The sequence below is a fragment of the Oncorhynchus mykiss genome, chromosome 3, assembly GCF_057628025.1.
Source record: "Oncorhynchus mykiss isolate SJ-2025 chromosome 3, ASM5762802v1, whole genome shotgun sequence".
NCBI lineage: Eukaryota > Metazoa > Chordata > Actinopteri > Salmoniformes > Salmonidae > Oncorhynchus > Oncorhynchus mykiss.
In genome coordinates, this window is record NC_143024.1 from 35285195 (window position 1) to 35312219 (window position 27025).

General features: G+C 44.4%; 2 protein-coding genes across 2 annotated transcripts; one reads left to right on the top strand and one right to left on the bottom strand.

Annotated features, from left to right (window-relative positions):
* Positions 1 to 1180: 1180 nt before the first annotated feature.
* Positions 1181 to 19932, top strand: LOC110503942 (uncharacterized). The gene is made up of 14 exons (XM_036972687.2): positions 1181 to 1461; positions 7581 to 7663; positions 8053 to 8439; positions 9130 to 9304; positions 9455 to 9582; positions 9671 to 9964; positions 10094 to 11872; positions 13177 to 15015; positions 16838 to 16945; positions 17074 to 17232; positions 17767 to 17849; positions 18103 to 18247; positions 18353 to 18535; positions 18689 to 19932. The coding sequence occupies exons 1-14, from the start codon at positions 1457 to 1459 to the stop codon at positions 18814 to 18816; spliced, it is 5496 nt and encodes a 1831-aa protein (XP_036828582.2). The 5' UTR covers positions 1181 to 1456; the 3' UTR covers positions 18817 to 19932.
* Positions 19933 to 19987: 55 nt separating this feature from the next.
* LOC110514815 (hyaluronan and proteoglycan link protein 2) lies at positions 19988 to 24473 on the bottom strand. The gene is made up of 6 exons (XM_021594003.3): positions 24062 to 24473; positions 23808 to 23912; positions 23214 to 23570; positions 22917 to 23033; positions 22615 to 22797; positions 19988 to 20786 (listed from the first exon to the last, which is right to left on the bottom strand). The coding sequence occupies exons 2-6, from the start codon at positions 23884 to 23886 to the stop codon at positions 20509 to 20511; spliced, it is 1014 nt and encodes a 337-aa protein (XP_021449678.2). The 5' UTR covers positions 23887 to 23912; positions 24062 to 24473; the 3' UTR covers positions 19988 to 20508.
* Between the last annotated feature and the right edge of the window lie 2552 nt (positions 24474 to 27025).

Here is a 27025-nt window from a genome sequence, read left to right on the forward strand (position 1 = left end):
TTGACCTTTGTTTGGCCTTTCATGTTGTCTACAGGTTGAGCAAAAATATCTGCTATCATCCACATGTTAATCAAGATTATCCGAGATTAATAACCCTTAATTAATCCCTTTGTGCAGGGGCACATAATGAGGATAATTTTAGATTGTCCACCATTAGCTGTTAACCCTCAGTTTTGGATGAATTGCTATTTTCTTGAGAGCCTTGCAATATTTCAGGGGAGCTTATTTTCTTCTTTTAATGAAGATTTCCTCTCCTTTTTATGAGTGATCAGCGATGGTCGTAACTGGTCATATTCTTCATGACAGGCAATAAATAGGCCTAATCAAATCACCATGATATGTGCTCTTCTCACTGAATTTGGAGCGTGGAAACAAATTCTTAAAGTGGTTTACAAGTTTGGTTGGTCAATTTTAACATTTACACGATTGCTCTAAATAAAAAAAATGAAAAACCAGCAGACTGACATGCTGTTTTCTTTTAATTGTGGTATAGGTAACTGGAGTATGTGAATGGGTGCTGCTGGTAGTTTATAGGCCTCTATTGTAGTCCCACTGCAGCATCCTCAGTGGTACCCTCTGCTGCGAGATGGTGTGGGATCGCAACTTTGAATTCAGGGTATTGACTTCTGATATTAATATCCCCAAAAGTGATTCCTTCAACCTGCATGCTTGTGTGCGATTGATGGTGTGGGATCGCAACTTTGAATTCAGGCTATTGACTTCTGATATTAATATCCCCTAAAGTGATTCCTTCAACCTGCATGCTTGTGGGCGATTGATGGTGTGGGATCGCAACTTTGAATTCAGGCTATTGACTTCTGATATTAATATCCCCTAAAGTGATTCCTTCAACCTGCATGCTTGTGGGCGATTAATGGTGTGGGATCGCAACTTTGAATTCAGGCTCTTGACTTGTGATATTAATATCCCCTAAAGTGATTCCTTCAACCTGCATGCTTGTGGGCGATTAATGGTGTGGGATCGCAACTTTGAATTCAGGCTCTTGACTTGTGATATTAATATCCCCTAAAGTGATTCCTTCAACCTGCATGCTTGTGGGCGATTGATGGTGTGGGATCGCAACTTTGAATTCAGGCTATTGACTTCTGATATTAATATCCCCTACAGTGATTCTTGGTCTTGCCCCCCCCCCCCATCATCATCGCGCAAATGGGAAAGTGTTCTTGGTCGTAGGAAGAAAGTGGGCTGTTCAAGATTTTGGTGTGCATAATTCTCTGCCCCCCAATCCCTCTTTACTTTGCTTCCTTCGCTGGCGGACGGAGCTCAAGTCGTTCTTTAGCTTTTTCAATTCAACTTAGGGAATCCTCGTACCTGACAACCCATTGTCTAATTTCATTCAAATTTGGTGGAAAAATTATTATTAGAAGTTGCACTTGTCGAGTCTGCTTCAAAATACAGAGGTCCGCAGAAAGGATACTTTGAGAGGGTCGTTTAAATGAGGTAGGTGATGGATTTGTAAATCATATATCTTTGGCATGTCCTTGATAAATATAAGCATACATTTCTGTCGCAAAATAACACGTTTTGTTCATGAATTAGCCAACAAATGTTTTTTCGTTGTGTAAATCAAACATAACATGCTCAATACATTTTGCCATAATTCTAGCTATTTAGAGACATTTTCGAAAAACGTTTTAAACAATATAGCCTATATTTTTCGTCAAAAATATATAATTAAGTATTTTCTATCACCTCTTTTAGCCTACTGTTATTGCTATTCTGTAGGTCAAAATGACAATTTTATGGACGTTTATTTTGATATAAAGTTATTTTGACTTACCACGAACCCACAATCTCAAGTATTCAATGTAAAATAATATTTTCCTGATGCATTATTTGCTGAGCACAGTTAAGCAGGATCCAGACAGATTGTACCTGCTACAGTGCTGTGTAAGGATTCACTCCAAACTGATTTTATTAAGTAAATCGCATGGGGCAATGCACACTGTTGTTCTAGGCCTACTTGTACCTATAGAAATACAAGTTGTACTGTACTCCAAACTGGCTACATATGGACATTCTGTGACAGGGAATACAGCATATTTTGCAGGGAGCTGCCTTAATCGACATCCAGCCCGGGGAACAACTGCCCCTCAAAGGCTTGGACCTTTTGATGCCAGTTGATATTTGAGTGGGCTAACACAGATGTTTTGTGGAATGGCAAGTGATAGTTACGTTGGAACAGGTAGCTAATTGCTCTACACCTCTCACAGTCAGCATACCTATTTGGCTAGTTTTCTTCATAGTAAGGGGCACTTACAATGTATAGGCTATTTCATGACATCTCAGTGTTGATTTAGCAACACCTCTGTTTCTAAGTTGATGTTGTATCATTTTAAAAGAGCTAACATCGACCCATACAGTACGTTGACCTAGTTTAGTACTATGCCCCAAGCAGGACCTTTCTGATACAGTGTGTATGAACACGCCTTGTACTTTTACATGGAAAAGTGGAACTGTAAACGTTTACGTGTGAGAGAGCCCCCCCAATGCCCAGCCCCTGGATGTGCTCATCACTCAAGCCCCAGGTAGGGACAGCCATGAGGAGCTCCCTGAAATATGAAGAGGGGTGTGAGGTGAGCAGAGGGAGTGACACGCATGCCCTACCCAAGTGGACTCTACTGCATGGAGTGGAGGGAGAGAGAGAGGGCAGGGTGAGTGCATGACCACTCTGCTGTCCAAGAAACAGAATAATTAACTTCTATTTGTGAGCTTGAAACTATTATAGTTTTTATATTTAAATATTCAGCCAACCAGTCACCGGAAAAACGAAAAGGAGGTCTGTGTCATAGTATATGCCATTTAGCAGACACTTTTATCCAAAGCGACTTAGAGTCATATACTGTATTTTCGTGTGTGGCCCCTATGGGAATCAAACCCACAAACCTTGGCTTAGCAAGCACCATGCTCTGCCAACTGAGCCTCACAGGACCATTATTATTATCTCTTCCATGAAGAAAGTAGAGGCAAATAAAAATAAAAGGTGCACTTTGACGACACTTAGCTGAGTTTTAACAGGGATGGATAATGCCCTAGTTGTCAGCCTAACGTTACCGGTCTCTTAATCATGTTCCTATGTACGATCAAGTAGCTATATCCTCCTTGCAGCCTGACTGTCAAGACAGACACTTTGATGCTATGGTATCTGGGTTATCCTTCTCAGTTTGACTAACCTTGCAAATATGACTGTCTATTGCAAATATGAGATCACTGGTTTCTAAATAGGTCATTGCACCATCTTCGTGCTGTTGACTGACGAGAGTGGACTGATTTGGTGTACTGCTGTGAGTGTTGCCACAGTTTGCCTTGACAGTCTCCCATAAGCCCTTTAAGCGCTCAGAAGCCCTACATTTCTGCCTAATCAGCCCGTGGCACAGGCTACAAATTGGCCAAGGCCCCCCCCCCCCCCCCCACCCACCTCCATGAGTCAGTCCCTTTGGCTGGAGTGGCTAACGGCTAAAGCTAATAGCAATATGGCTAATGTCACTCCTCAGCTGGGCCTTCTGTTGTGTCCTGCCCTGCCGGAGGGGCACTGCTCAATCACACCAAAGCTTCCTTCCTGTTGACTTTCTCTCTCTCTCTCTCTATCTCTCTCTCTCTCTCTCTTTCCCCTCTTAGTGCACTCTCTCATAGCCCCTTTCTTTCTCATTCCCCCCCCCCCCCCCTTTTTTTTGCTTCCTACCAGCCTGGGCCTGTGAGGGGGTATGGGTTGCCCCTAGAGATGGGCAGATGGAGTCATTCGAGGTAGCACGAGGCAGGATTGGAGTATGGGCGTGGTGGTGGGGTGGAATGAGGCCGGGTAATGGAGGGTGGCAGACTGGCAACGGTGGTGGTCGGTGCCATTTCCATGAAAGGAGGGGGAGTCACTCAGATTTGGGAACTATACGAAAGTAATGACTAGGACAGCTGGTGTTCGATAAGCTACAGAGGAGAGAGGCTGTGTGGGCCAGGTGTCTGTGTTCGTGTTTACGGTATCTCATTCTATTTGACCATAGAGAGTGATGTATCAAACCATTACTTAAGCCAAAAGAGAAATAATCTGTTACTAACCCTCATTGAATCAGTCCAAGAAAGTATAAGTCCACTTACAGAGGTACTTACACACCCACACACTTCCCCCTTCCCACCACCATCATCCCCATCACCAACACTGTATACTGCAGTCCTTCAGCCTGAAATGACCTTTCTTGGTCAGACCAAGGTGAAGTCATTGGTTATTCCAGCCACTTGTGATGCACATCTAAGCACTTCTGAGGTTGCCTGGGATGCGTCTCCCCCCCCCCCCCCTCTCTTTCCCCCCAGAGGAAGCCCTCTCCCTCTCTCCTTGGAGTATGGAAATGTGTCATGGCTAAGGGCCATGTGCCCAACACAGCAGGGAAGAAAACTACTGTGTGTGTGTGTGTGTGTGTGTGTGTGTGTGTGTGTTTGGCGATATGAACAAAAATCCATATCATGATACATTTACTGAATTATCATGATAATAATAAGTTGAACGATAAGTTTACAAGTTACTTTTTTATATTACACTTAAAACTACTTATACCTTTTTGAATGTTGTGGCTACCATTGTCCCGTTTCATTTCAAACTTCACATTCCTCTAGTAAAGGCTACTCATTATTATCGATATCAGTAAAATGCCCTTGATAAATGGTTGGTTCGGTCTGTATCGATCATTTTGGGGTTTATTGTCCCAGCGCTAGTGTGTGTGTGGATATTGGGGGGTGGGGATGGTTTGGGTGTTGGGGGAAATTAATACATATCAGTGCTGTCTGCTTATATACCTAATTAACAGTCATAGGATTGAGGAAGATTGAATGGAGGGTAATTGAGGAACCGGACAAAAAATACTTAATTTTCCTGGAAACTGGAGCTGAGACAAGTAGGAGAGGGAAGGCTGCCAGTGTGACAGTTCATTTGCTTGTCCACATTCTCTCCATCTACTGTTATGGATACTGCCACAGATCTATCAGCTCCCCAATTTCATTTCAACTGACAGTTATGATGTGGATGATTTACCCAATGATTTTCTTCACAGGTTCGAGACAGTTTTGTTCATGTGCAATTTACCAACTTCTATCTTCACCACTAATCTCCACTGTATTATCAGAGTGTCACGACTTCCGCCGAAGTCGGTCCCTCTTCTTGTTCGGGCGGTGTTCGGCGGTCGACGTCACCGGCCTTCTAGCCATCGCCGATCCCATTTTTCATTTTCCATTTGTTTTGTCTTTGTTTTACACATCGGGTTTCAATTCCCCAATTACATGTTCATTATTTAACCCTCTGTTTTCCCCATGGTTTTTGTGCGTGATTGTTTTATTTACAACAATCCAGACAGGCAATGTAGTGTATAGGTTGAGATTCTCTTCCTCTAACCTCGTCACTGGTTGCTTGTAAAATAGCTTGTAAAAATGATTAAAGGGTCTGGATGTGACTTTTACAGTTAGTCGGCTTAATCTACCGTGGGCTGTCAGTAGACATTTCCTCCTGCTTCTCCATATAGCAGAATCATCACTTCCTCCTAAGTCAAACTTTAGGACATCAAGACATTTGAATTATAGGGATATATCTGCAGATAGAATAATTCTAAAGATAATTGGCCTGATGATACATGAATGCCACCTACAGTACTAGATAGTTTAGGTTGAATAAAGAATTCACACTGATTATATGGCCGAAGTTAGACTTGCATTTGAATAAAGGCAATGTACTGTAGTGTACAAAACATTAAGAACGCCTGTTCTGGCCATGACATAGACTGACCAGGCGAATCCAGGTGAAAGCTATGATCCCACATTGATGTGTAGACAATCAGTGTAGATGAAGAGGAGGAGACAAGTTAATTAAAGGAGGCTTTTTAAGCCGTGAGAAAATGAAGACATGGATTGTGTATATGTGCCATACAAAGGGTGAATGGGCAAGACAAAAGATTTAAGTGCCTTTGAACGGGGTATGGTAGTAGGTGCCAGGCTCACCGGTTTGTGTCAAGAACGGCAACGCTGCTGGGTTATTCATGCTCAACAGTTTCCCATGTGTATGAAGAATGGTCCACCACCCAAAGGACATCCAGCCAACTTGGAACGCTTTTGACACCTTGTAGAGTCCATGACCTGGCGAATTGAGGCTGCTCGGAGGGCAAAAGGGGTCTGATCAATAATAGGAAGGTGTTCTTAATGTTTTGTCCACCCAGTGTAGATTCTCTAACTGTTAGAAAGTGATCACTAAAGCACCCAGTGTAGATTCTCTAACTGTTAGAAAGTGATCACTAAAGCACCCAGTGTAGATTCTCTAACTGTTAGAAAGTGATCACTAAAGCACCCAGTGCACTGGGTTTGCAGCAGGACTGCGTAGTTCATTCACCAACACATCCTGTGGGGGGGGGGGGGGGGGACGACGACTCTATTCATTTATACATTTTTGCACCCTCTAAGAAACACACTGCTTATTTGAATACACCGGCCTGCTCAGAATGGGTAATGTGGCGGTCCTATCGAGTCAGTGGGGAAAATGTGTAGCTATGTCTGTGTGTCTTTGGTGTGTAGGTAATGTTGATGGGGTGGGGGTGGTTGGGGTTTAACATTTAGGTTGCTAAAAGGGATATAATGATGATAAAGCTGTGGAGTTGGAGAAAGGGCTTTGTGCCATGCCATCCTGGGGGGATTTGGGGGACATCAGAATTCTGCTCACACTCGAGAGCTCCCAAAGGCTGACTCATGCCAGCTGGATAACACCAAGGCCACACAGACAGTTACTCTCTAACACACTCTAGTTGACTGATGCAGAAAGGCACATACTTTATCGACAGACACACACACACACACACACACACACACACACACACACACACACACACACACACACACACACACACACACACACACACACACACACACACACACACACACACACACACACACACACACACACACACACACACTATCTGACTAATGACACACTTGACTTAAAGAAATGTATATACACATGTAAAAACACAATACCCCACAAACACATATCCATAATCTCATCAATTAACTTATTGGAAGCTCAACAAAATTCTGCAGAACTAAAGAACAATCCCTCACACTTGTCATACAAATCAATTTGTCAAAATGAAGAATGAATATTTGTTATTTCAAAGGGACTTCAGCTTGATCAGTGATCCATGTGATGGATTAACACACCATCCTATCCGTTCTCAAAGTCTCTGCTAAATGACAGCGCTGATGTCTTAGCCACGGCTTTTACTTTACGGTCGTAGAGGCTGAGGTGGTTGGTGAAAGCTGGCCACTTGCCACTGTCTAGTAATATACTCTGAGGTTGATGAATGACTGTAAGCATGAATCAATATTTGTATATATATATTTTTTAATCTTGTCTCTAGGTATCCAAAGAGGCCGCAGGACCCTCTGAGAGTTATTGAGGGAGTCATCCCTACCTCTTTGCCTCTTCTCACTTTCTCTACAGCACTTCTCCATTTGTCTATTAAGCTGTCACTATAATGATAATGTCTTTCTCTCTTTGTCTCTCTCCCCCGCCACCTCTCTTTTTCTCTCTATTGCAGATTGGAGATGCTCCTGTCTTTGCTGCTGTGTGCCATCTGTCCGCTCGCCCTACCGTCCTCCTCTACCCCCAGCCAAGCCTCAGGTGCGTGACTACCCCGTCAGCCCCGGCTATACTGACATCCATTCAATTATCTATGAGCTTTGACTTCTAAGGGTATAGGGGCATTTTTTAGTGACTCCCCGATCATTCATAGTTTTTGCTGACACACACACTCTGGAAACAATTTTAGAAGGTGTGACTTTAGAAGCAGAAATCAAGGTTAACTGATGTGCCCAGGTGTGTCTCATCCGGTATTTGTGTCAACAACACCATGATGGCAAGTGGCAACTGGCAATACTTTTGAATGGGTTCCAGACTTTAACAAATAACATTAACTGCAACCTGAGATGCCCCCCCCCCCTCCCCCCAAACTGTGAACTTTTTGACTGTATAAAGTCAGCAATTGAACCCCTTCATTCTGCACTCTCCAGATGACTCCAGACTCCTACAGGTGACCATCCCTACGACCCCTGTCTTATCTGCCGTCTTGGGGGGCTCTCTTACCCTACCTTGCCTGGTGTCTCTGTCTTACCCGCCCCCCAACACGAATGGCCGCCACGCCGTACTCTCCCTACCCAGGGTCAAGTGGAGTGTGCTGTCCCAGGGACACGAGACTGAGATCCTGGTGGCCCGAGGGGACAGGGTGAAGGTCAGCGAGGACTACAAGGACCGAGCCTCCCTGCTCCATTACGTCTCCTCCCCAGCCGACCTCACCCTGAGGCTGGAGGGCCTGCAGTACAACGACTCTGGCTTCTACCGCTGTGAGGTGCAGCAGGGCCTGGAGGATGCCGACGATGTGGCTCAGGTCAAGGTCAAAGGTGAGGCCAGGGTTTGATGTCGTAGATGTAGGGGATAAGCCAGAGTTCCTGACCCGTGACAGTAACAACTCAGGAGTGCGTGTGTCAAGGCTTGTGGCTTGTGAATTTAATAATGAATTCACTTGTTAAATCAACTTCAATTAGTGTAGATGAAGGGGTTATAGGAGGACTTTTAAGCCTTGATACAATTGAGACATGGATTGTTTATCTGTGCCATTCAGAGGGTGAATGGGCAAGACAAAAGACTTAAGTGGCTTTGAACGGGGTATGGTAGTAGGTGCCAGGTGCACCGGTTTGTGTCAAGAACAGCAACGCTGCTGGGTTTTTCACGCTCAACAGTTTCCCGTGTGTACTTGGGCCTGAACCCCTGTGGAATGCTTTCGACACCTTGTAGAGTCCATGGCCCGACGAAATTAGGCTGTTCTGGTGCAACCCGATATTAGGAATGTGTTCTTTAGGCTGTTCTGTACACTTATTGTACATTTCTGTACCTTTATAATGTCATACAAATTCTGCTGAGATGAATTGGTTGTCCCACCCTATGCACCCAGCAAGTAATAGATTATGGATTGCCTGACCAGAGCAGTTTGTAACATAATAAATCAGATATAGCCTTCCCTTGTGAATGTAGCTGTAGTTCACACAAAATACTGAATCTGAAATAACGCCAAGACTGTGGACCTTCAACAGGGGTGGTGTTCCACTACCGGGATGCTTCCAGTCGCTATGCATTTACCTTTGCGCAGGCCCAGGACGCCTGTGAAGAGATCGGGGCTCACATCGCCACCCCAGAGCAGCTCTTGGCAGCCTACCACAGTGGCTATGAGCAGTGTGATGCGGGCTGGCTCTCAGACCACTCAGTGAGGTAAGGGCCAGGCAGATAAAAGACTACTGTAAATGTTCTCTCATATCAAGTGGACACAGATAGAGAGATGCTTTCATCCACTTCAATAGGCTTCCCCCCTTGTTATAACAGTTGTTTAACACTATGTGGTATCAACACTCTTCTTCACAGATATCCCATCCAGATGCCACGAGAGGGATGTTTTGGAGACATGGACGGGCATCCTGGAGTGAGGAACTATGGGCTGCTGGAACATGATGAGCTGTACGATGTATACTGTTATGTGGAGAACATAGAGGGTAAGAAAATCTGTTATTTATTGGAGTGTTTCATGAATTTGATCAAGTGCAGATCATCACAATCTGATTTCTCCCTCCATGTCTACAGGGGAAGTGTTCCATGGCTCTTCCCCTCGAAGTTTCACCCTGTGGGAAGCTAAGGCCTATTGTCTGGCTCAGGGAGCGGAGCTGGCTACCACAGGTCAGCTGTATGCAGCCTGGAATGACGGACTGAACGCCTGCAGCCCGGGGTGGTTGGCTGATGGGAGTGTACGCTACCCCATTGTCACTCCCAGGGAGCGTTGTGGTGGAGGGGAGCCTGGGGTCAGGACTGTCTATCGCCATTTGAACCAGACAGGCTTTCCAGAGGCACACACTCGCCACGACACTTACTGCTTCCGAGGTAAGAGCTTTCGAAAGCATAGGTATTGATGTTATACTGGGCTTCAGTAGTGGCATCCAAACTCAGTTCCTACTGTATTCTAAGTCATCCTCTGGCCTAACTTTTATGCATTGCCCTTGCATCTGACAGGCAACAGCAACACTCACACCGAATCTCCCCATGATTACCTGGCTACAGAGCCAGAGGACATCGGCCAGGACATTGTGACGCTGTCTGAGCCTCTGGAGGAATTCAGCCTGGGTCAGGTGACAGAGCAGGTGGTGAGCAAAGAAGCTCAGGGCTCCCTGTCTGCCATCCTTGTTCCAAAGGAGCAGCACGCATCAGTGCATATAGAGGAGCAAGGGGCTGTCCCTGGGGAGCAGTACCCAGAGCAGAGGGCTGTCCCTGGAGAGCAGTACCCAGAGCAGAGGGCTGTCCCTGGGGAGCAGTACCCAGAGCAGAGGGCTGTCCCTGGAGAGCAGTACCCAGAGCAGAGGGCTGTCCCTGGGGAGCAGTACCCAGAGCAGAGGGCTGTCCCTGGGGAGCAGTACCCAGAGCACAGGGCTGTCACTGGAGAGCAGTACCCAGAGCAGGGGGCTGTCCCTGGGGAGCAGTACCCAGAGCAGGTGGCTGTCCCTAGGGAGCAGTACCCAGAGCAGGTGGCTGTCCCTGGGGAGCACGGAGAAGAACAGGGGTTTGTTCCTGGAGAACACGGAGCGGAGCAGGGGGCTGTTACTGAGGAGGCATACACCAAGGAGGATGGAGAGGAGCAAGGGGCTGTGCCTGGGCAGCACGGAGAGGAACTGGGGGTTGTTCCTGGGGAGCAGTACCCAGACCAGCCTGGAGAGGAGCAGGGGGCCGTCGATGGCCAGGACCCTACTGTAGTCTATCACAAGGAGCTACCCTTTCCGGTTGAACCCCAAGACCCATTCACCCCCACATCCTTCCCCCAAGACCTGGAGCCCACAGAGGACACCTGGCAGCCGGTGAAAGATGTCAGCAACCCAGAAACATATCAGCCTGCCCCTGAGGGGGCAAATGTAGACTTAAACTACCCAGTCACACCCTATGATGAGCTGAACGCAAACCCAACACTGTATCCACCTTCTCGCGAGACAAATTATGACTCAGGTGATCTTACAACTGCTCATAAAGACAACATTAGTAGCCCCGATCCCTACCAGCCCTTGTCAGAGTCAAACGTGGAATCAGGAGAGCTCTCAATAGAGGGTGTTCCAGGGACTGCTCTGGAGGCCCCCGTGCCCACCACAGGGTATGAGGAGGTGGACAGGTCCAGTGATCCACAGCCCATGCCTGGCACAACCCCTGAGAGTGGTGAGTCTCAGTATGGTATTTCAGAGGACAGCCATCTGCAAACAGGGATCACCCAGGAGACCGAACACTACACTTTTACCTCTGAGACCGCAGGCTACAATGTATCAGGAGTTGAAGCCACTACTAGTCATGACAGCTCTCCAGAGGAGCAACTGGAAAGTGGGCTGCCCACACCTCCTGAGGACGACCACTCCGGAGATGAGCATGTCATCCAGGAGCATGTCACAGACACAGACTCGGTCTACCCAAGCACCTCTTACGACCTCTCAGGAGGGTCCATCAGGCCTGAGGGAGCCATCGCTGCGGGTGTTGAGGAGACATCTGTATCTTCCACTTCACCTCACGAGGAAACGGAGCTCTTCCCTGACCAGTCCACCACTCAGCCTCCATACTGGGAGAACACACCTGAATACCGGCGTACCAACTCTGTGGACCACAGTGCCAGTGTCCTTCTCCCTGAGGAGCATACCACATCACTGGACTCATTGGTCCTCCAGACAGGGGAGAACAGTGGCTCTGCTACTGCTGAGTCAGGAGACCTGGCTACCCTAAGCCCAGTGGAGATGGACCCCTATGAACTGACCTCTGAATATGGTGAGTCCATAGAGAAGCCTTTCTGTGCAAAAGGGCTATTTTTTTTAAACACTTTTAATTATGTAATGTACTGAAGATTTAGTGCAGTAAATATTCAGATGTGTATTTAATGGTATTGAATGACATAAAAAGCATGAGCTGGTGCACCCCTAAAAAAGGTGATAGAGGTGCTGACTAATGGCGTGTAAATTGTATTCATACATTTATCTAACCTTTATTTTACCAGGTAAGTTGACTGAGAACACATTCTCATTTACAACAACGACCTGGGGTATAGTTACACGGGAGAGGAGGGGGATGAATTAGCCAATTGGAAGCTGGGGATGATATGGTGACCATGATGGTATGAGGGCCAGATTGGGAATTTAACCACTGGGGTTAACACCCCTACTCTTACGATAAGTGCCATGGGATCTTTAGTGACCACAGGTAGTCAAGACAACCATTTAATGTCCCATCCGAAAGACAGCACCCTACACAGGGCAATGTCCCCAATCACTGCCCTGGGGCATTGGGATATTTTTTAGACCAGAGGAAAGCGTGCCTCCTACTGGCCCTCCAACACCACTTCCAGCAGCATCTGTTCTCCCATCCAGGGACCGACCAGGACCAACCCTGCTTAGCTTCAGAGCCAAGCCAGCAGTCAGATGTTATTCTATAAAAAGCTATAAAATTGTAGGCTATTAAAAATTAAATAAAAAGAGAGTCACACACTCTATATACAAGCTCCCAGTAATTTATTTGATAAACCACCAACATTTCAGCATCACTGTGCCTTCTTCAGGGTAATGTCATGAATGCTCGAATGTGAATGTCTACATAACCTGGTTCAAGCATTCATGACATTACCTTGAAGAAGGCACAGTGATGCCCGAGAAGAAGGCACAGTGATGCCCGAACATTGGTGGTTTACCCAATAAATTACTCGAAGCTTGTACAGTATTTATTTGATATTTTACGTTGATTTAACTAGGCAAGTCAGTTAAGAACAAATTATTGTTTTCAATGACGGCCTAGGAACAGTGGGTTAACTCCCTTGTTCAGGGGCAGAATTACAGATGTTTACGTTGTCAGTTCGGGGAATCGATTTTGCAACCTTTCGGTTACTAGTCCAACGCTCTAACCGCTAAGCTACCTGACGCCCCGTATATAGACTGCAACTCTCTTTATTAAATTACATGAAAACATCTGTGCATATGTAATGTGTGGTAACATTTTTTATTATTAAGAGCTGAACACTCAAGTGTGGACAGGGTTACACTAACTGTAGGCTTGAATAATGTTTGTGATCTGTTTCCTGGCAGCTTTTGACCCCACTCAGGAGCAGTCTGGTGTCACGTCACCCGACTCCTCTACCCTAGATGAGCATGTGGAGCAGGAGGCAGGAGGCACAGTGGACTCATTACCAGAGGTTTCCATGGGCTCCACTGACCTGGGTTCAGTTCCAACTGACAAAGTCCTCACAGTTACTTATGACACTGGCTCTAGTGAAGCCTCTGGGGTCCACGAGGGAATGCTTGACGTTACCCTCTTGACATCCCCCAAACCTATTACCTATTCCCCCCTGACCCAGCAATCCGTGGAAGCAGAGGCTAGCTCCCCAGGTGACTTCATAACCTTCATCCCAGAATCCAGCGTTCCATCTGGGTTTAATCCCCTGGAGGAAGGGCTGGAGAAGGTGGAGCAAGAGGGGTTGGGTGAAATCCCAGAAGTAGTCGAAACTACTACCCCAGAGACAGCTTTTGGTGAGGAGGGGAGTGGAGATGAGCAGAATGGTCAGGAGGTGAGTGGAGAAGAGGAGAGTGGTCAGGAGGTGAGTGGAGACGAGAAGAGTGGTCAGGAGGTGAGTGGAGACAAGGAGAGTGGTCAGGAGGTGAGTGGAGATGAGGAGAGTGGTCAGGAGGTGAGTGGAGACGAGAAGAGTGGTCAGGAGGTGAGTGGAGATGAGGAGAATGGTCAGGAGGTGAGTGGAGATGAGAAGAATGGTCAGGAGGTGAGTGGAGACGAGAAGAGTGGTCAGGAGGCGAGTGGAGACGAGCAGAGTGGTCAGGAGGTGAGTGGAGATGAGGAGAGTGGTCAGGAGGTGAGTGGAGACGAGAAGAGTGGTCAGGAGGGGAGTGGAGACGAGAAGAGTGGTCAGGAGGCGAGTGGAGACGAGGAGAGTGGTCAGGAGGTGAGTGGAGATGAGGAGAGTGGTCAGGAGGTGAGTGGAGACGAGAAGAGTGGTCAGGAGGTGAGTGGAGACGAGAAGAGTGGTCAGGAGGCGAGTGGAGATGAGGAGAGTGGTCAGGAGGTGAGTGGAGATGAGGAGAATGGTCAGGAGGTGAGTGGAGACGAGAAGAGTGGTCAGGAGGTGAGTGGAGACGAGAAGAGTGGTCAGGAGGCGAGTGGAGATGAGGAGAGTGGTCAGGAGGCGAGTGGAGATGAGGAGAGTGGTCAGGAGGCGAGTGGAGACGAGAAGAGTGGTCAGGAGGCGAGTGGAGACGAGAAGAGTGGTCAGGAGGCGAGTGGAGACGAGAAGAGTGGTCAGGAGGCGAGTGGAGACGAGAAGAGTGGTCAGGAGGCGAGTGGAGACGAGGAGAGTGGTCAGGAGGCGAGTGGAGATGAGGAGAGTGGTCAGGAGGTGAGTGGAGATGAGGACAGTGACCAGGAGGTGAGTGGCCAAGAGGGAGTAGAGTCCGGCTCTACTGGCGAGGAGCACTCTGCATCTGCTGAATCTGGAGAAAGCTCACGGATCCTTGAACCAGAGGTCCCATACATGAATGAAACTGTCACTCCCATCAATGGCACAACTGTCAATAGCACAGATGAAAGCGAGCCTGAGTCGAGCACAGATGCGCCCTCTACTGACATGGAGATCACGCTGCTCCCTGATTTGTACCAGACCCCCGTGCCCTCCCCCACCGTACCCCAGGAGTCCCGGGCCGATGCAGATCTGGAGTACAGTGGGGAGACCTCAGTCACGGAGGACCCTGACTCCATCACTCCACCCACTGAGGAGCCTGAAGAGACCCCCAGCCCGACGCCCACCACAGAGGACTACGATGACCAGACTACGACGGCAGCACCCCTATATCCAGAGGACGTTGATGAGGAGAAACTGATTACCACTTCTACTACTCCAAGATTTGGGAACATTTCAGGTAACGTTCAATGCAACTCAAACCATGACAGTTATTTGAATGCATGTGTTAATGCAAATCATAATTGCATACTTTCTACATTATACCTCACCTTAAATTACTCACTTGACTCTTGTATTTATTTTATGGTCTCATGCCTCCCCCACTCTGCTTAGTCATTAGAAAGTTAAAAAAAAGAAAATTGCTATCACATGGCAGTCAGAGTAAACAACTGACTCGGCAAAAGAAGGGGATTATCATCGTTTCGGTTGGAGGTAAACACACAGCAGGGAGAGCTGTCTCTGTTTATAGCAGCAAAGGATTGGGAACATAATATGCAGTGGCCTCCAAAGGTATTCATTCGTACAGTGACAATTTTTGTTTTTCTTTTGGCTCTACTCCAGCACTTTGGATTTGAAATGATACAATGACTATGACATCCTAAACACTTCTACATTCATGTGGATGCTGCCATGATTACGGATAACCATGAATGAATCGTGAATGATGATGACTGAGGAAGTTACGGAGGCATAGATAACATCCCCCTCCAAAAGTGTTTTGAAACATATTCTATTCTTATTTCCAACACAAGTGACTCCAAAATGACACATTACATTATTCACCATTCATTTGTATTGGGCACAAAATAATCTGAAACACAACCAAAACAAATGCATCCAACAGGTTTGTAGTCACAAGCTTCATGCACTGTATTTAGTCATCGTGTGCTAGGAATATTGGACCAAAATACTAATCTTTCAACTACTTGAATACACATACGTGAATTTGTCCAAATACATTTGGTTGCCTAAAATGGGGGGGGGGACTATCTACAAAAAGTGCTGTAAATTCACCCGATATGTATGAAAATACCCTGACATAAAAGCTGAAAGTCTGCACGCTCATAGTCATTGTATCATTTCAAAGCGCTGGAGTACAGAGCCAAAACAAAAATAAATAAAGGGGCAGTGCAGTCAAAAAATGATTTTCTGTTTTTATGTAATGATATTTCCACACTATGAGGTCGAAATAACACTCTGAAATTGTAAAAATGATGATAATTCCCTTTTAGTACAAGAGCTTTTTTTTTTAAGAAAGAAAAAAAATACCTGGAATTTCAGCCTGTTCAGGTGGGAGGGAGTTTTTGGCCCACAGCATGACATCACAATCCAATCTGATTATTCTGACCAATGACCAGTCCTCTTTTATTTGCATATGTATCCTCTTACTTTGAAGGGGCTCTAGAGTCTAGACAATCCTATCTGCCAAGCAGGGCTGTGTTTGTAAATATATTTCAATTTGTATCAACAAGCTCACACATAAATGTCTGTATTTTTTTTATTTTTTTATTAACCTCATTGGTATTTTTTCAATGGCAAAATGAGACTCAGGAAGTTATTTTCAAGTAGTTATTTTCATTTATTAGACATATACAGTGATGATCTAAAAATAAAATGTAAAAGACTGCATGGGGGGCATTAACAAAATGGCATGGTAAAAAAGAGCATGGAAGCATATGTGCTCCACTTCATATATGCATGTGAAAAGGTCACCTATGTCTGAAATTTCCTCAGCACAGGGGCTTGAAAAGGTCAACTTCTATTTTCTATAAGCTGAACATTCGGGCCACTGTAGGCCTATAGTCAGTCAGTGATGATGAGTACTGTTGGTATAATGGCTCCCTCCAGTGGCAGTTAAAGAAATTCCCATGTCAATCAACAATAAAGTGATCCTGTCATATCTGTCCTTTACATTGACACTATATAGAGGAGATTCAAAAATATTTTTACTGCATTTACATTGGTGCCAATTCTTGTCCTCTCCTACGTTTGTGTCTCAGATGCCTGCCTAGATAATCCTTGTTCCAACGGGGGAACATGTGTGGACAGTGGGTCTTCAACCAAGTGCCTTTGCTTGCCCACCTATGGAGGAGACATGTGCCAGACAGGTACAGTAACAGATTGCATGTTTTGTGTTCTCAAATATAATGTTGAAATAATTAACATATCGCTCCCCCTTATGTATATTCTTGTCTCCTCTGTGTGCATCTAACCTCTTCTTCTTCATGTTGGTCAGACCTGGAGGTGTGTGAGCCGGGTTGGGAAAAGTTCATGGGCTTCTGTTACCAACATTTCACCAAGCGCCAGGGCTGGGAGGTGGCAGAGCAGCACTGTCGTTTGTGTGGCGGTCACCTGATCTCGGTCATGACCCCTGAGGAACAGGACTACATTAATGGTACAGCGGGCCTGAAAACATGTCATTTGATCTTGTAACAGACAGCTCCGAGTGCTCTGCATAACTTGACCTGTGTAACCCTCATCCGTGGATTGTTAAAAAGGTGTAATTCAATTCACTTAAATGGGAGAATGTGTTCATTTAACTATTTATCATTGCTTCATTCAGTGTGAACAGAACTTACAGTCCTAAAATGCATAAACTGAATGCGTAATGACCCCTCTGTAAGCCCAGTACCATCTGTGAGGAATATTTTGTAAACTAATTAATTAATTTGTTTAAAGGTTGTATGGTCCAGGGAAGACGCAACATTGTCTTCTTTCATGTCTTACCTGCCGTTCACTCATTTTACCCTGAAACATGGGAGGGCTTTGATGCCGGTGTTGATATTGTGTCTGGAAATATGGAGGAGATGATTATCTAGCATTCCTTAGTTGTTTCCCATGGCCTGTAGTCGTAAAAAGCGGCCCCTACTTGCTAGTGAGCGAGTGTTTGCAGGCCCAAAGTTACAGTGAGCTCTCTCTTTCCCTTTAGATAAGTACAGAGAGTACCAGTGGACGGGACTGAATGACAGGACCATAGAGGGAGACTTCCGCTGGTCTGACGGGAATCCTCTGGTGAGTCTCACATAGTCTGTGTTCCCATAAAATATGTCTAGATTCTCCATAAACATAATGTTATTTGCATGAACGTGCCTCTGGGATTGTATCCCATTGGTATACAGAAGATCCTCCCTTATGTTTTGTAAGACCTGATGCAAAAATAACCTCCTCCTGGTATGTGATCTGCTTCTCATGCTACTGTATATGTGAACTAACAGTATTAAAACTCCTCTACTTCTTCATCATCCTTCCCATCTTTCTCTGCCAGTTGTATGAGAACTGGTACCGGGGCCAGCCGGACAGTTACTTCCTGTCTGGAGAGGACTGTGTGGTGATGGTATGGCATGACGGGGGGCGCTGGAGCGATGTGCCCTGTAACTACCACCTCTCCTACACCTGCAAGAAGGGCACCTGTGAGTACACAACCATAATCACCACGGTAGTGTAGCATAGAAGTCCTCAACCTCTCAGTATGGTTTTAATGTATTTGCACCCCTAACAGCATTATTTCTGTTCAGCTTTCTGTGGCCATCCCCCCATCATTGCCAATGCCAAGGTGTTTGGTAAGTCGCATCTGCGCTACGAGACCAACTCCAAGGTGCGCTACTACTGTGAAGAAGGATTCCTCCAGACACAGAACCCCGTCATTAAGTGCCTATCCAACGGCCAATGGGAGGAGGCTTTGATCAACTGTCACCCTGGTGAGGACAGACATTCATTCCATTGACTGACATGAAACAAAATAAATGTATGATGTGTGTGATAGGTCTCTAATGTTATCATTGTATGACTCGCTTAAGTTATGTTGTGCTCTACTGTGATAATGACATGATGTACCTGCTATGTTTTTACAGCCCTGACCAACTTGGCAGAGCGAGAGCAGAAGGTCACAACGCCACCCTATCAGAACGAGGGGGTGGAGGTGGTGGACACAGCCACGGAGAAAGCCACTTCAGGGTTCTGGGACATCAAGTGGAACTAATAAGCTCATCAAACTCAATATGCCCCTTCCCCTTCCCTGGTATCCTATGTTCCACTCAAAGACTGTCCAACCTTGTCCCTCCAACAAGGTGGAGCCTTGTAAAATAAATGTTCTCCCTGAGAACGAGTCATCACATTCCTGTCACCAGCGCTTTCCAGAATAAACCCATTTAAAACATCAACAGACTTGATGTTACTCGGACCTAGTGCCGATCGATCACACTTACAATAAGAGTACATCCCAACATAAGGCCACGATTAGAGGGAATGGATCAAATTTGCACAGTACAGTTTGTCATTGGAATGAGCTTTAACGAAGATGTCCCATCCATCATTGGGCTTGTTTGTTGTATAAGGATGTGTGATTGTTGACTAGTGAAATTCTTTGATATCCATCTGTGCTACGACACTGTTGTATTACTGTATTTGACTGAGTAACATATATTATGACATGTTTATGAGGGTGTACAGTAAGATTTTGATGGAGAGTTTCAGTAAAGTGCAATCTAAATCTCAACCTCAGCTGGTCTGACATTAACCGAAGCCACTTTCCCACCCTCTGCCACAAAAACAGAATTAAGATGTCCACTTCCGTATGCTATTGTATAAGAAAATCCATATCTTCTCAATTCCTACAACACAAAGCATTTTCTCCACATGTCCTCTTATCTGGTGTTTTGTTTTATCAGGTGTCTTACGAACTTTGGACCCAATATTAGAAGCCAATTTCCACTTTTAAAGTACTTGGCTTGAAAATAGCCAGAATCCAAAGTTTGTTTTTTTATACTCTCGTAAAAACGTAATCACTAAGATACTAGGAAGAACATGTGAAAATGTCCACAATGGTATTTCCGTTTTCATGCACCAATGATGTCATTGTCTTAGTTCCAGTGGAAGTAATACTGTACGTTGGTAGTGTTTAACTTAACAGTAATCAAATAATGCTAATTATAAATCCCATTTGTGACTGCACAATTGCATATTGAACTTGTTATGAAAGAAAACATTTAATTGTACAACTAATTAAAAAGGAGATGGATTAAATGAAAATAAGAAAAATATAGTTTTTGGAGAGTAGAAAATAAATATCTAATAAAATGGAATTGATTACAATGTATTTATCCATGTGAATATGGTTGCATTTGAATGATATTTTCATGCCACATATCAAATACTCTGTCAAGATATTTTATTGTATTACAGTTATGCTCAGTGTATATACTTTCTCCCATTCTGCTATTTACACACTCTCTTACATCAGCTAAGAAGCTAACAGTAGCATTTTAGGAATTTGTGTAATAACTATCCTGTTACACTAGAATAATGCTTCTTGGATAACAAAGTTCATAAAACAAATGTTACACAAGCGCAGGAAAACATGTACAGCAGTTGTTACCTGTAGCAGTAAAGCTCATAAAAGTGGCAGGCTTTTGTTGATGTGTCCCATGGAAAAAGGCATTAAGCCTTTGAGGTTTCCTGTAATAACATATTGTAGTATTGCAGAAAAGCGCAGTGCTACTTGTATCTTTTTGCCGTTGTTGAGGAACCAGTTCCTAGCCTTTTGACTACCTGTATCTGCAAGCCCTACGTACTGAAACCTGTAGGGGTCACTGGTAGTCTTCACAATGGTTCTGCATCTTGGATCTATGAAGTCAGTGGAAGTAGGCTCCACACGCTATGGGTCTCATGAAAGCTACCTGTAGCAGTAGGCACCATAGAGACGCAGGGTCTTGTTGGGGTACCCAAAGGTGCGCACCCCAGCCTCGGGAATACCGCCACAGTGCTCTCTAGGGGTGGTGATAGGGAAACGCACACTGCCGTCCTTCAACCAACCTCCATCACAGCGGTCATAGCTCAGGAAACGCCAGGCCGAATAGAGCTGTCCAACAAGAGCTAACTCTGCTCCCTCACCCCTACATGCCTGCATTGCCTCCCCAAATGTGAGTGGCTGTCCAACGAAGAACACAAAGCCTGGAAGAGAGGAAGGAGAATGCAAGTTCTTTAACCTGCTAAAGCAGTGTTCCCCAACTGACGGTCCATGGTCCGAATTTGGCCTGAGGGTGATTTTCTTTGTCCCCCCAAGTTTTGAGCATTTTTTTTATTGTAGGACATAAAAGACTGTAAAAACACCAGCATATCAGCTCCAAGTGATTTTCATTTTGGAAATCTGTTCCAAAGTATATATGTGATCATGTACAAATGTAAGCAAGGTTTAAAATGATTATGTTTTAGTCAAACGTTATGTCTGTTTGGGCTTCTTTCTGTCATTTTTTGCAATCTACAAATTATTTGTAAATATGTCCCTGCCCCCCTGACCATCTGCTCAAGAAAAACATTTGTCCCTCTGCTGAATCTAGTTGATAATCCCTGTGCTAAAGCATAAGAAGTCATTTGTTGTATCAGTCATTCTGGATCTGAAGTGTTGACATGCACTCACAACAATATCATTACTGTTATTTAAGTTAAGTATGGTGCTGTATCCACCCTATATGGCAGCGATCATCAACTAGATTCAGCCACAGATTTTTTCATAATTATAATAATTACAAATAGTTTGTAGACTGCAAATTGACCGCAAGAAGCCCAAGCAGATATAACATTTGACTGAAACATAATCATTTCAAACCTTGCCCACATTTGTATACGATAACATACAGTTGAAGTCAGAAGTTTACATACACCTTAGCCAAATACATTTAAACTCAGTTTTTCACAATTCCTGATATTTAATCCTTGTAAAAATTCCCAATGAGGAACCAGACTTGTGGAGGTCTAAAAAAAAATTCTGAGGTCTTGGCTGATTTCTTTTGATTTTCCCATGATGTCAAGCAAAGATGCACTGGGTTTGAAGGTAGGCCTTGAAATACATCCACAGGTACACCTCCAATTGACTCAAATGTCAATTAGTGTATCAGAAGCTTCTAAAGCCATGACATCATTTTCAGGAATTTTCCAAGCTGTTTAAAGGCACAGTCAACTTAGTGTATGTAAACTTCTAACCCACTGGAATTGTGATACAGTGAATTATAAGTGAAATAATCTGTCTGTAAACAATTAAAATGACTTGTGTCATGCACACAGTAGACGTCCTAACCGACTTGCCAAAACTATAGTTTGTTAACAAGAAATTGGTGGAGTGGTTGAAAAATGAGTTTTAATGACTCCAACCTAAGTGTATGTAAACTTCCAACTTCAACTGTACCTCCATTATGGGTGGGAATACTTTCAAACATACTTCCTAAATTAAAATGTACAGTCTTTTATGTCCAACATGAACAAAATGTAAACTTATTGGGGAACCGTGCTATATGATAAAACCACCCACTGTCTTCATAATTCAACATTTCCACTGAGGTTTTTATTTTCAGATTACAGTTCTAATGTCCCTAAAGGGCAACTCGTTTCCCACAGATGGACTTGTTTACAAGTGGGCCTGAACAACAGCCTTTATTGTCCATCCCCATCCTCTCAGGACCATTAACGAGCCCACTCCCATGTATCGCCAAAGGTCACCCTGTTGCTATGGAAAGTTTACAGTCAGAATGACCTAAGACTGTTCTGAACACAGTCTTTTGCCAATACTATAGTATAATTGCATCCTTACTAATGTTTGTTTAAATGTTGGTTCCAGACTATTTTTAACTGTACCACATCGCCCAAATCCAATTGAATTCATTTTTATTCATTTTCAGTAAGCAGCATCCCAAATGAAAAAGGATGGAACTAATTTGGCACATGAAGACTATACTGACATTGCTATTTGACAGCTTCACAAAGCACCAAAACCCATTCAGTTGACCTGTGGTTCTAGAGGTGAAACAGAAGGCATCAAAGTGGTCCCGGATCCTGTCCCGGGGGCCATAGCTGCGAATGCCAGGTAGCAGCTCCCCCCCACATTCTGCTCGTGGGTGCAGGATGGGGTAGTGGACTGTCCCATCGATGAGCCATCCCGCGTTGCACCAATCCAGACCCTCTGTCCAGGCTACACAATAAGAATGTGTTACTGTTTACTTTGTGAAAGTTAGCGGTACATAAACCTCTATGGCATCAGTAACGGTACAGAGTAAACTGTCAATGTTTTGCTGATTGAATATTAAATACCTCTGTATAGCTGCTTGAATGTGGCCAATGTGCCATCCTGTTCAGCACAGGCCTCCTTAGCTTCCTTGTAGGTGAATTTGTAATGGCCATTTTTGCTCTGATATGGAAACACCATCCCTAAAAGGAATTAGAAGTTGTCTCTTTTTATGTTGATGTTAAGTCACACAACATGTTAAAAACTTTGTCTGATTTGCCTTTCTTTTTTTTCAAATATATTTTCATCTGAATAGCAAGCCATAAGGTTTCTTTACAACATTTGAAATGTTTAGAAAGGTTACATGAATCATCATAATTTACCTTCTATCCTCAATGTAATGATGACGCTCTCATCCTCAATACCGTTGATCAGCTCACAGCGATATCTACCATCGTCTTCTAGTTCCAAGTTGCTGAGTTGTAGTGAGGCATCCATGGCATGAGCCTTACGAAGCGAGGCCCGTGGCCCAAGCAGGCCATAGGGTTTGTGGGCTGAACCGTTTGTGATCATGACAATGTTCTCGCTTCCACGACGAAGTGGTTCCAGTTTTGTCCATTTCACCTTGTAATGGCTTGGTTTGAATCGCAGTACACATGGCAAAGTGGCATTTCCTCCCCGAGGGCTGGTTACTTCAGCATAAACAGGAGGCTCAAGCAGATACTTCAGTTTCTTTGTTTCTGAGGGAATTAAAACAGCTTCCTTGTAAGATTATTCCTCCATTATTCAACAATCAAAGTCTCATACATTACATTGGGTTAGAATTATTTTATGGCCATCATTAAGCAACGTCACTGACCAATAGCTAGTGCCCTTCATTAACTAAATTGACCAGATTCAATAGATGGATACAATTCTCCATACTCTCCTGTCATAAGCTAAAATAACTTTTATACTCAGAAAATGACAAAACATACCTTGTTTGTTTGGCAGATAAATAGTAGACGTCCAACTGAAACAACTTGCGGTTAGTATCAAAATAGCAGCACAGTTCATAATGAAGCAAGTCCCCCTCCCTGTCCCTGCAAAAGAATAACAGCATTATCTGATTTAGAATGGTTACATAATGTGGTAGAGCATTTTTGAAGAACAGTTTGATACATAGAACATTTGCCCCTAGGAGGACCACAGCAGATCAACAGACACCAAAAGAAAATCCCAAAGCTCTAACCTGCAGCAGTTGATGAGATGAGGATTGATTTTCTCTTCAAAACAACGGTGACTGATCACCTTTGAGGGTTGTTCAGTCAAACATGACCGTTTTCCGTTAGTGGGATAGTTCGGAAGCAAAAATATCTTCTTTATTTTTCTCTGAGCCCATTTCTGCCACTGTGATCTCTTCTCCCTTTGACCCCCAAGGTCTCTCTCTCTCTCTCTCTCTCTCTCCTTCCCTTGACTATATCTCTCTCTCCTTCTCTTGACTCTCTCTCTCTCTCTCTCTCTCAGACCAGTGCTCATATGTCTCAGGCCGTGATGGCCAGTGTAAACTGGGTTGTTCTCTGTTCTGCTCCAGATGTTAATGAGGATGTGATGTGACAGACTGCCATTGTGTCTCTCTCTGCCTCCATCCTCTACTTATCAATGAGGGACAAGTGAGAGGAAGTGAGGAAGAGTTGCCAAAGAGTTTGAACCTAGAACGTGTCTGTTTACTGTATTTATGTAATAGAGAGACAGTTCGAGAAAGGGATATCTTTACATATATAGTTTTGAATATGGTATTGTGTATGGGTAAAACAGCAGTATATCCCCATGGAAGTAACCATGTTGCTGGTCAATGCTGTAACTTTCAGTAGCAAGGTTGTAGCCTACTGCTGGCTCAACCACTGGGGTAATACAGTTTCTCTGGATCACAGAAAAATCTAATGCGTCAGCCGCTCACGAAGTTTAGACTACTTACTAATCACTGTCCATGGTTCTTTAATTGCGACGTCTACACGGCTGCCTATCAGATTATGTGGTGCTAATGCTTGTCGTAGCCTATAGCTTTGCTTTAATGGATTCATGTTTACTTTTATTTGGTCTGCATTTTCTCATGTTAAGCTTAACCTTTCTGTTTCACGGAGCTATAGGCCTACGGTGTCACAATACTGCTATTTAGAATGATGGCTGGCGGCAATATTGTATGTACTTGTACAGCAATTAAAGTTGGAAATTTAAACATTGCAGATTGTAAAATTAATTTTCCATGTAACAGCCCCGATGTAGATTGAACAACACAAACACTTTGCTTGCTACATGTGGACAATAAAAAGGAGGGTTATTGTCAAATATATTAAAAAAATATATAATACAATTTAGACATACTGTAGGTGTGAGATGATGGTCGCATTGGCACCCAGAGCACGTGGAACCCCCACCTTGCGGGGGCTACGGGGGTTTCTGCTACGCCAGTGAGCTCAATTTATCATCTCAAAACCTTATTGATGGCAAGCCTGCTTATACGCTGAAGCCCTTGCCATCTTGCAGGGAGAGAGGAAGCTGTGTGAGCCCTGGCTTATTCTGGCCCTGTGGCCCCAGACACAAGGGCTGCATTGTGAGAGCCACAGTCTCCTTTCCCCCCCCAAAGACAACAGGCGGCGGGCTGGCATACAAACACGAGGAGAAGGGAAAAATTAAATAATAGAATTCCTCTGCTTCCCCTGTCCCTTCTCCATTGTGCTCAGCCATCAATGGAACTCATTCTGGCTCTTTAGTTCACAGCAATTAGTATTCATCAGGACACTCTTAAGTGACAACTGTCCCGTCTCTGTCCCTCCAACTCTATCTCTTTCTCTCACTGTACTTCGACCCCAGCTCTACATGTATTTTCTATTGTACTGTATGTGTTGGTCTTATTGACATATTTGACTTCAGTTCAGATGTTAGATCAGGGGCGTCAAACTCTTTCCATGGAGGGCAGAGTTGCTGTTTTTTGTTATTTCCCTTCAGTAGCGGTGCGTGGGTAAAATCACTGAGGAAGCCAAGCCAGTGAAAAAAATCCATATACCAACCTATGTTGTGATAATTGCGTTGTTGGCTCTATAACCCAATTGTTCATACGCCACTGTGATATACAATAAAGTCGTGACAACAAAAACACAACAGTCACACAGTGGCGGAATAAATTCAACTACACATACATTTGTTTCGTCACAAAACCGGAGAGCAACATCTGTCCAGTGAAGTCCACAAAGAAAATATTGCATGCCACAAACCGTTATATCACCTGCAGAATGGTCAAGCAAGTTAATGTTTGACAGTTTACTAAACAACTAATGATTTAGAACCACGGAGTTACCGCAAGTTTGCACAAAGACAACAGGAGCACTGCCTCTGCTGTTTCAGCACTATTTCAACATAAACACTTAAACATTGTCAAATCAACGCTATACATGCTTAGTTTGATTAAGGTACCAAAAATGATTTAGTCCAATCAATGTTGTGTATGTAAGTGTGTGTGCGAGCAAGCTAAAACAATTTGGGACTCACCCTACTTGTAGACTAGAACGCCAATGCCATCCTCCTCTCTTTTATGTTGACAAAACGGTCCATGGCTCTGTCATATAGTAAGTACAATTTAAGTTTTTGTTGTCCTAGGCTACCTAGCTAAAATGCTTGCTAGCCTAACTTCCTTGCATGTGCAAAAATTAACCAACTAAGTTAGCTAGCTAGTTAACTTGAGCCTAAAAGGGCTAGGCTACATCTAGGCTAGATATTGAACCTCATTCGTCTCAGGCCAGTGGCACAGCATATTCGTTAATGGTTAGATCATAATCGCATCATAATCATTGGCCTGTACAGAGAATTAAGTCAAAACCACAAGTCCAAATCCCCACCCCCAAACCCCATCTCCATCCATGGATCAGGAAAGGGCCGATAGTGACTTCAGGACATCAACACAAGTAGACCAGAAACTAAAATGACATGTTGCTTAGGGTGAGATTTGATTGGGGTGAAGCTAAATCCAAACTGGCCTCCCTTGGTGAAGCACCAGGATAACCCACAGTTGAGCTCAGCTAATTGGCTAATTATCTTATAATTATTTTATTAAGAGAGGCCAAATGATTGCTGACATCAATCAATCAAATGCTACAGCCATAACATGTCATACTCTTTTAGTCCATGCAGCATCAGAGACATGGGCTACACACACTGA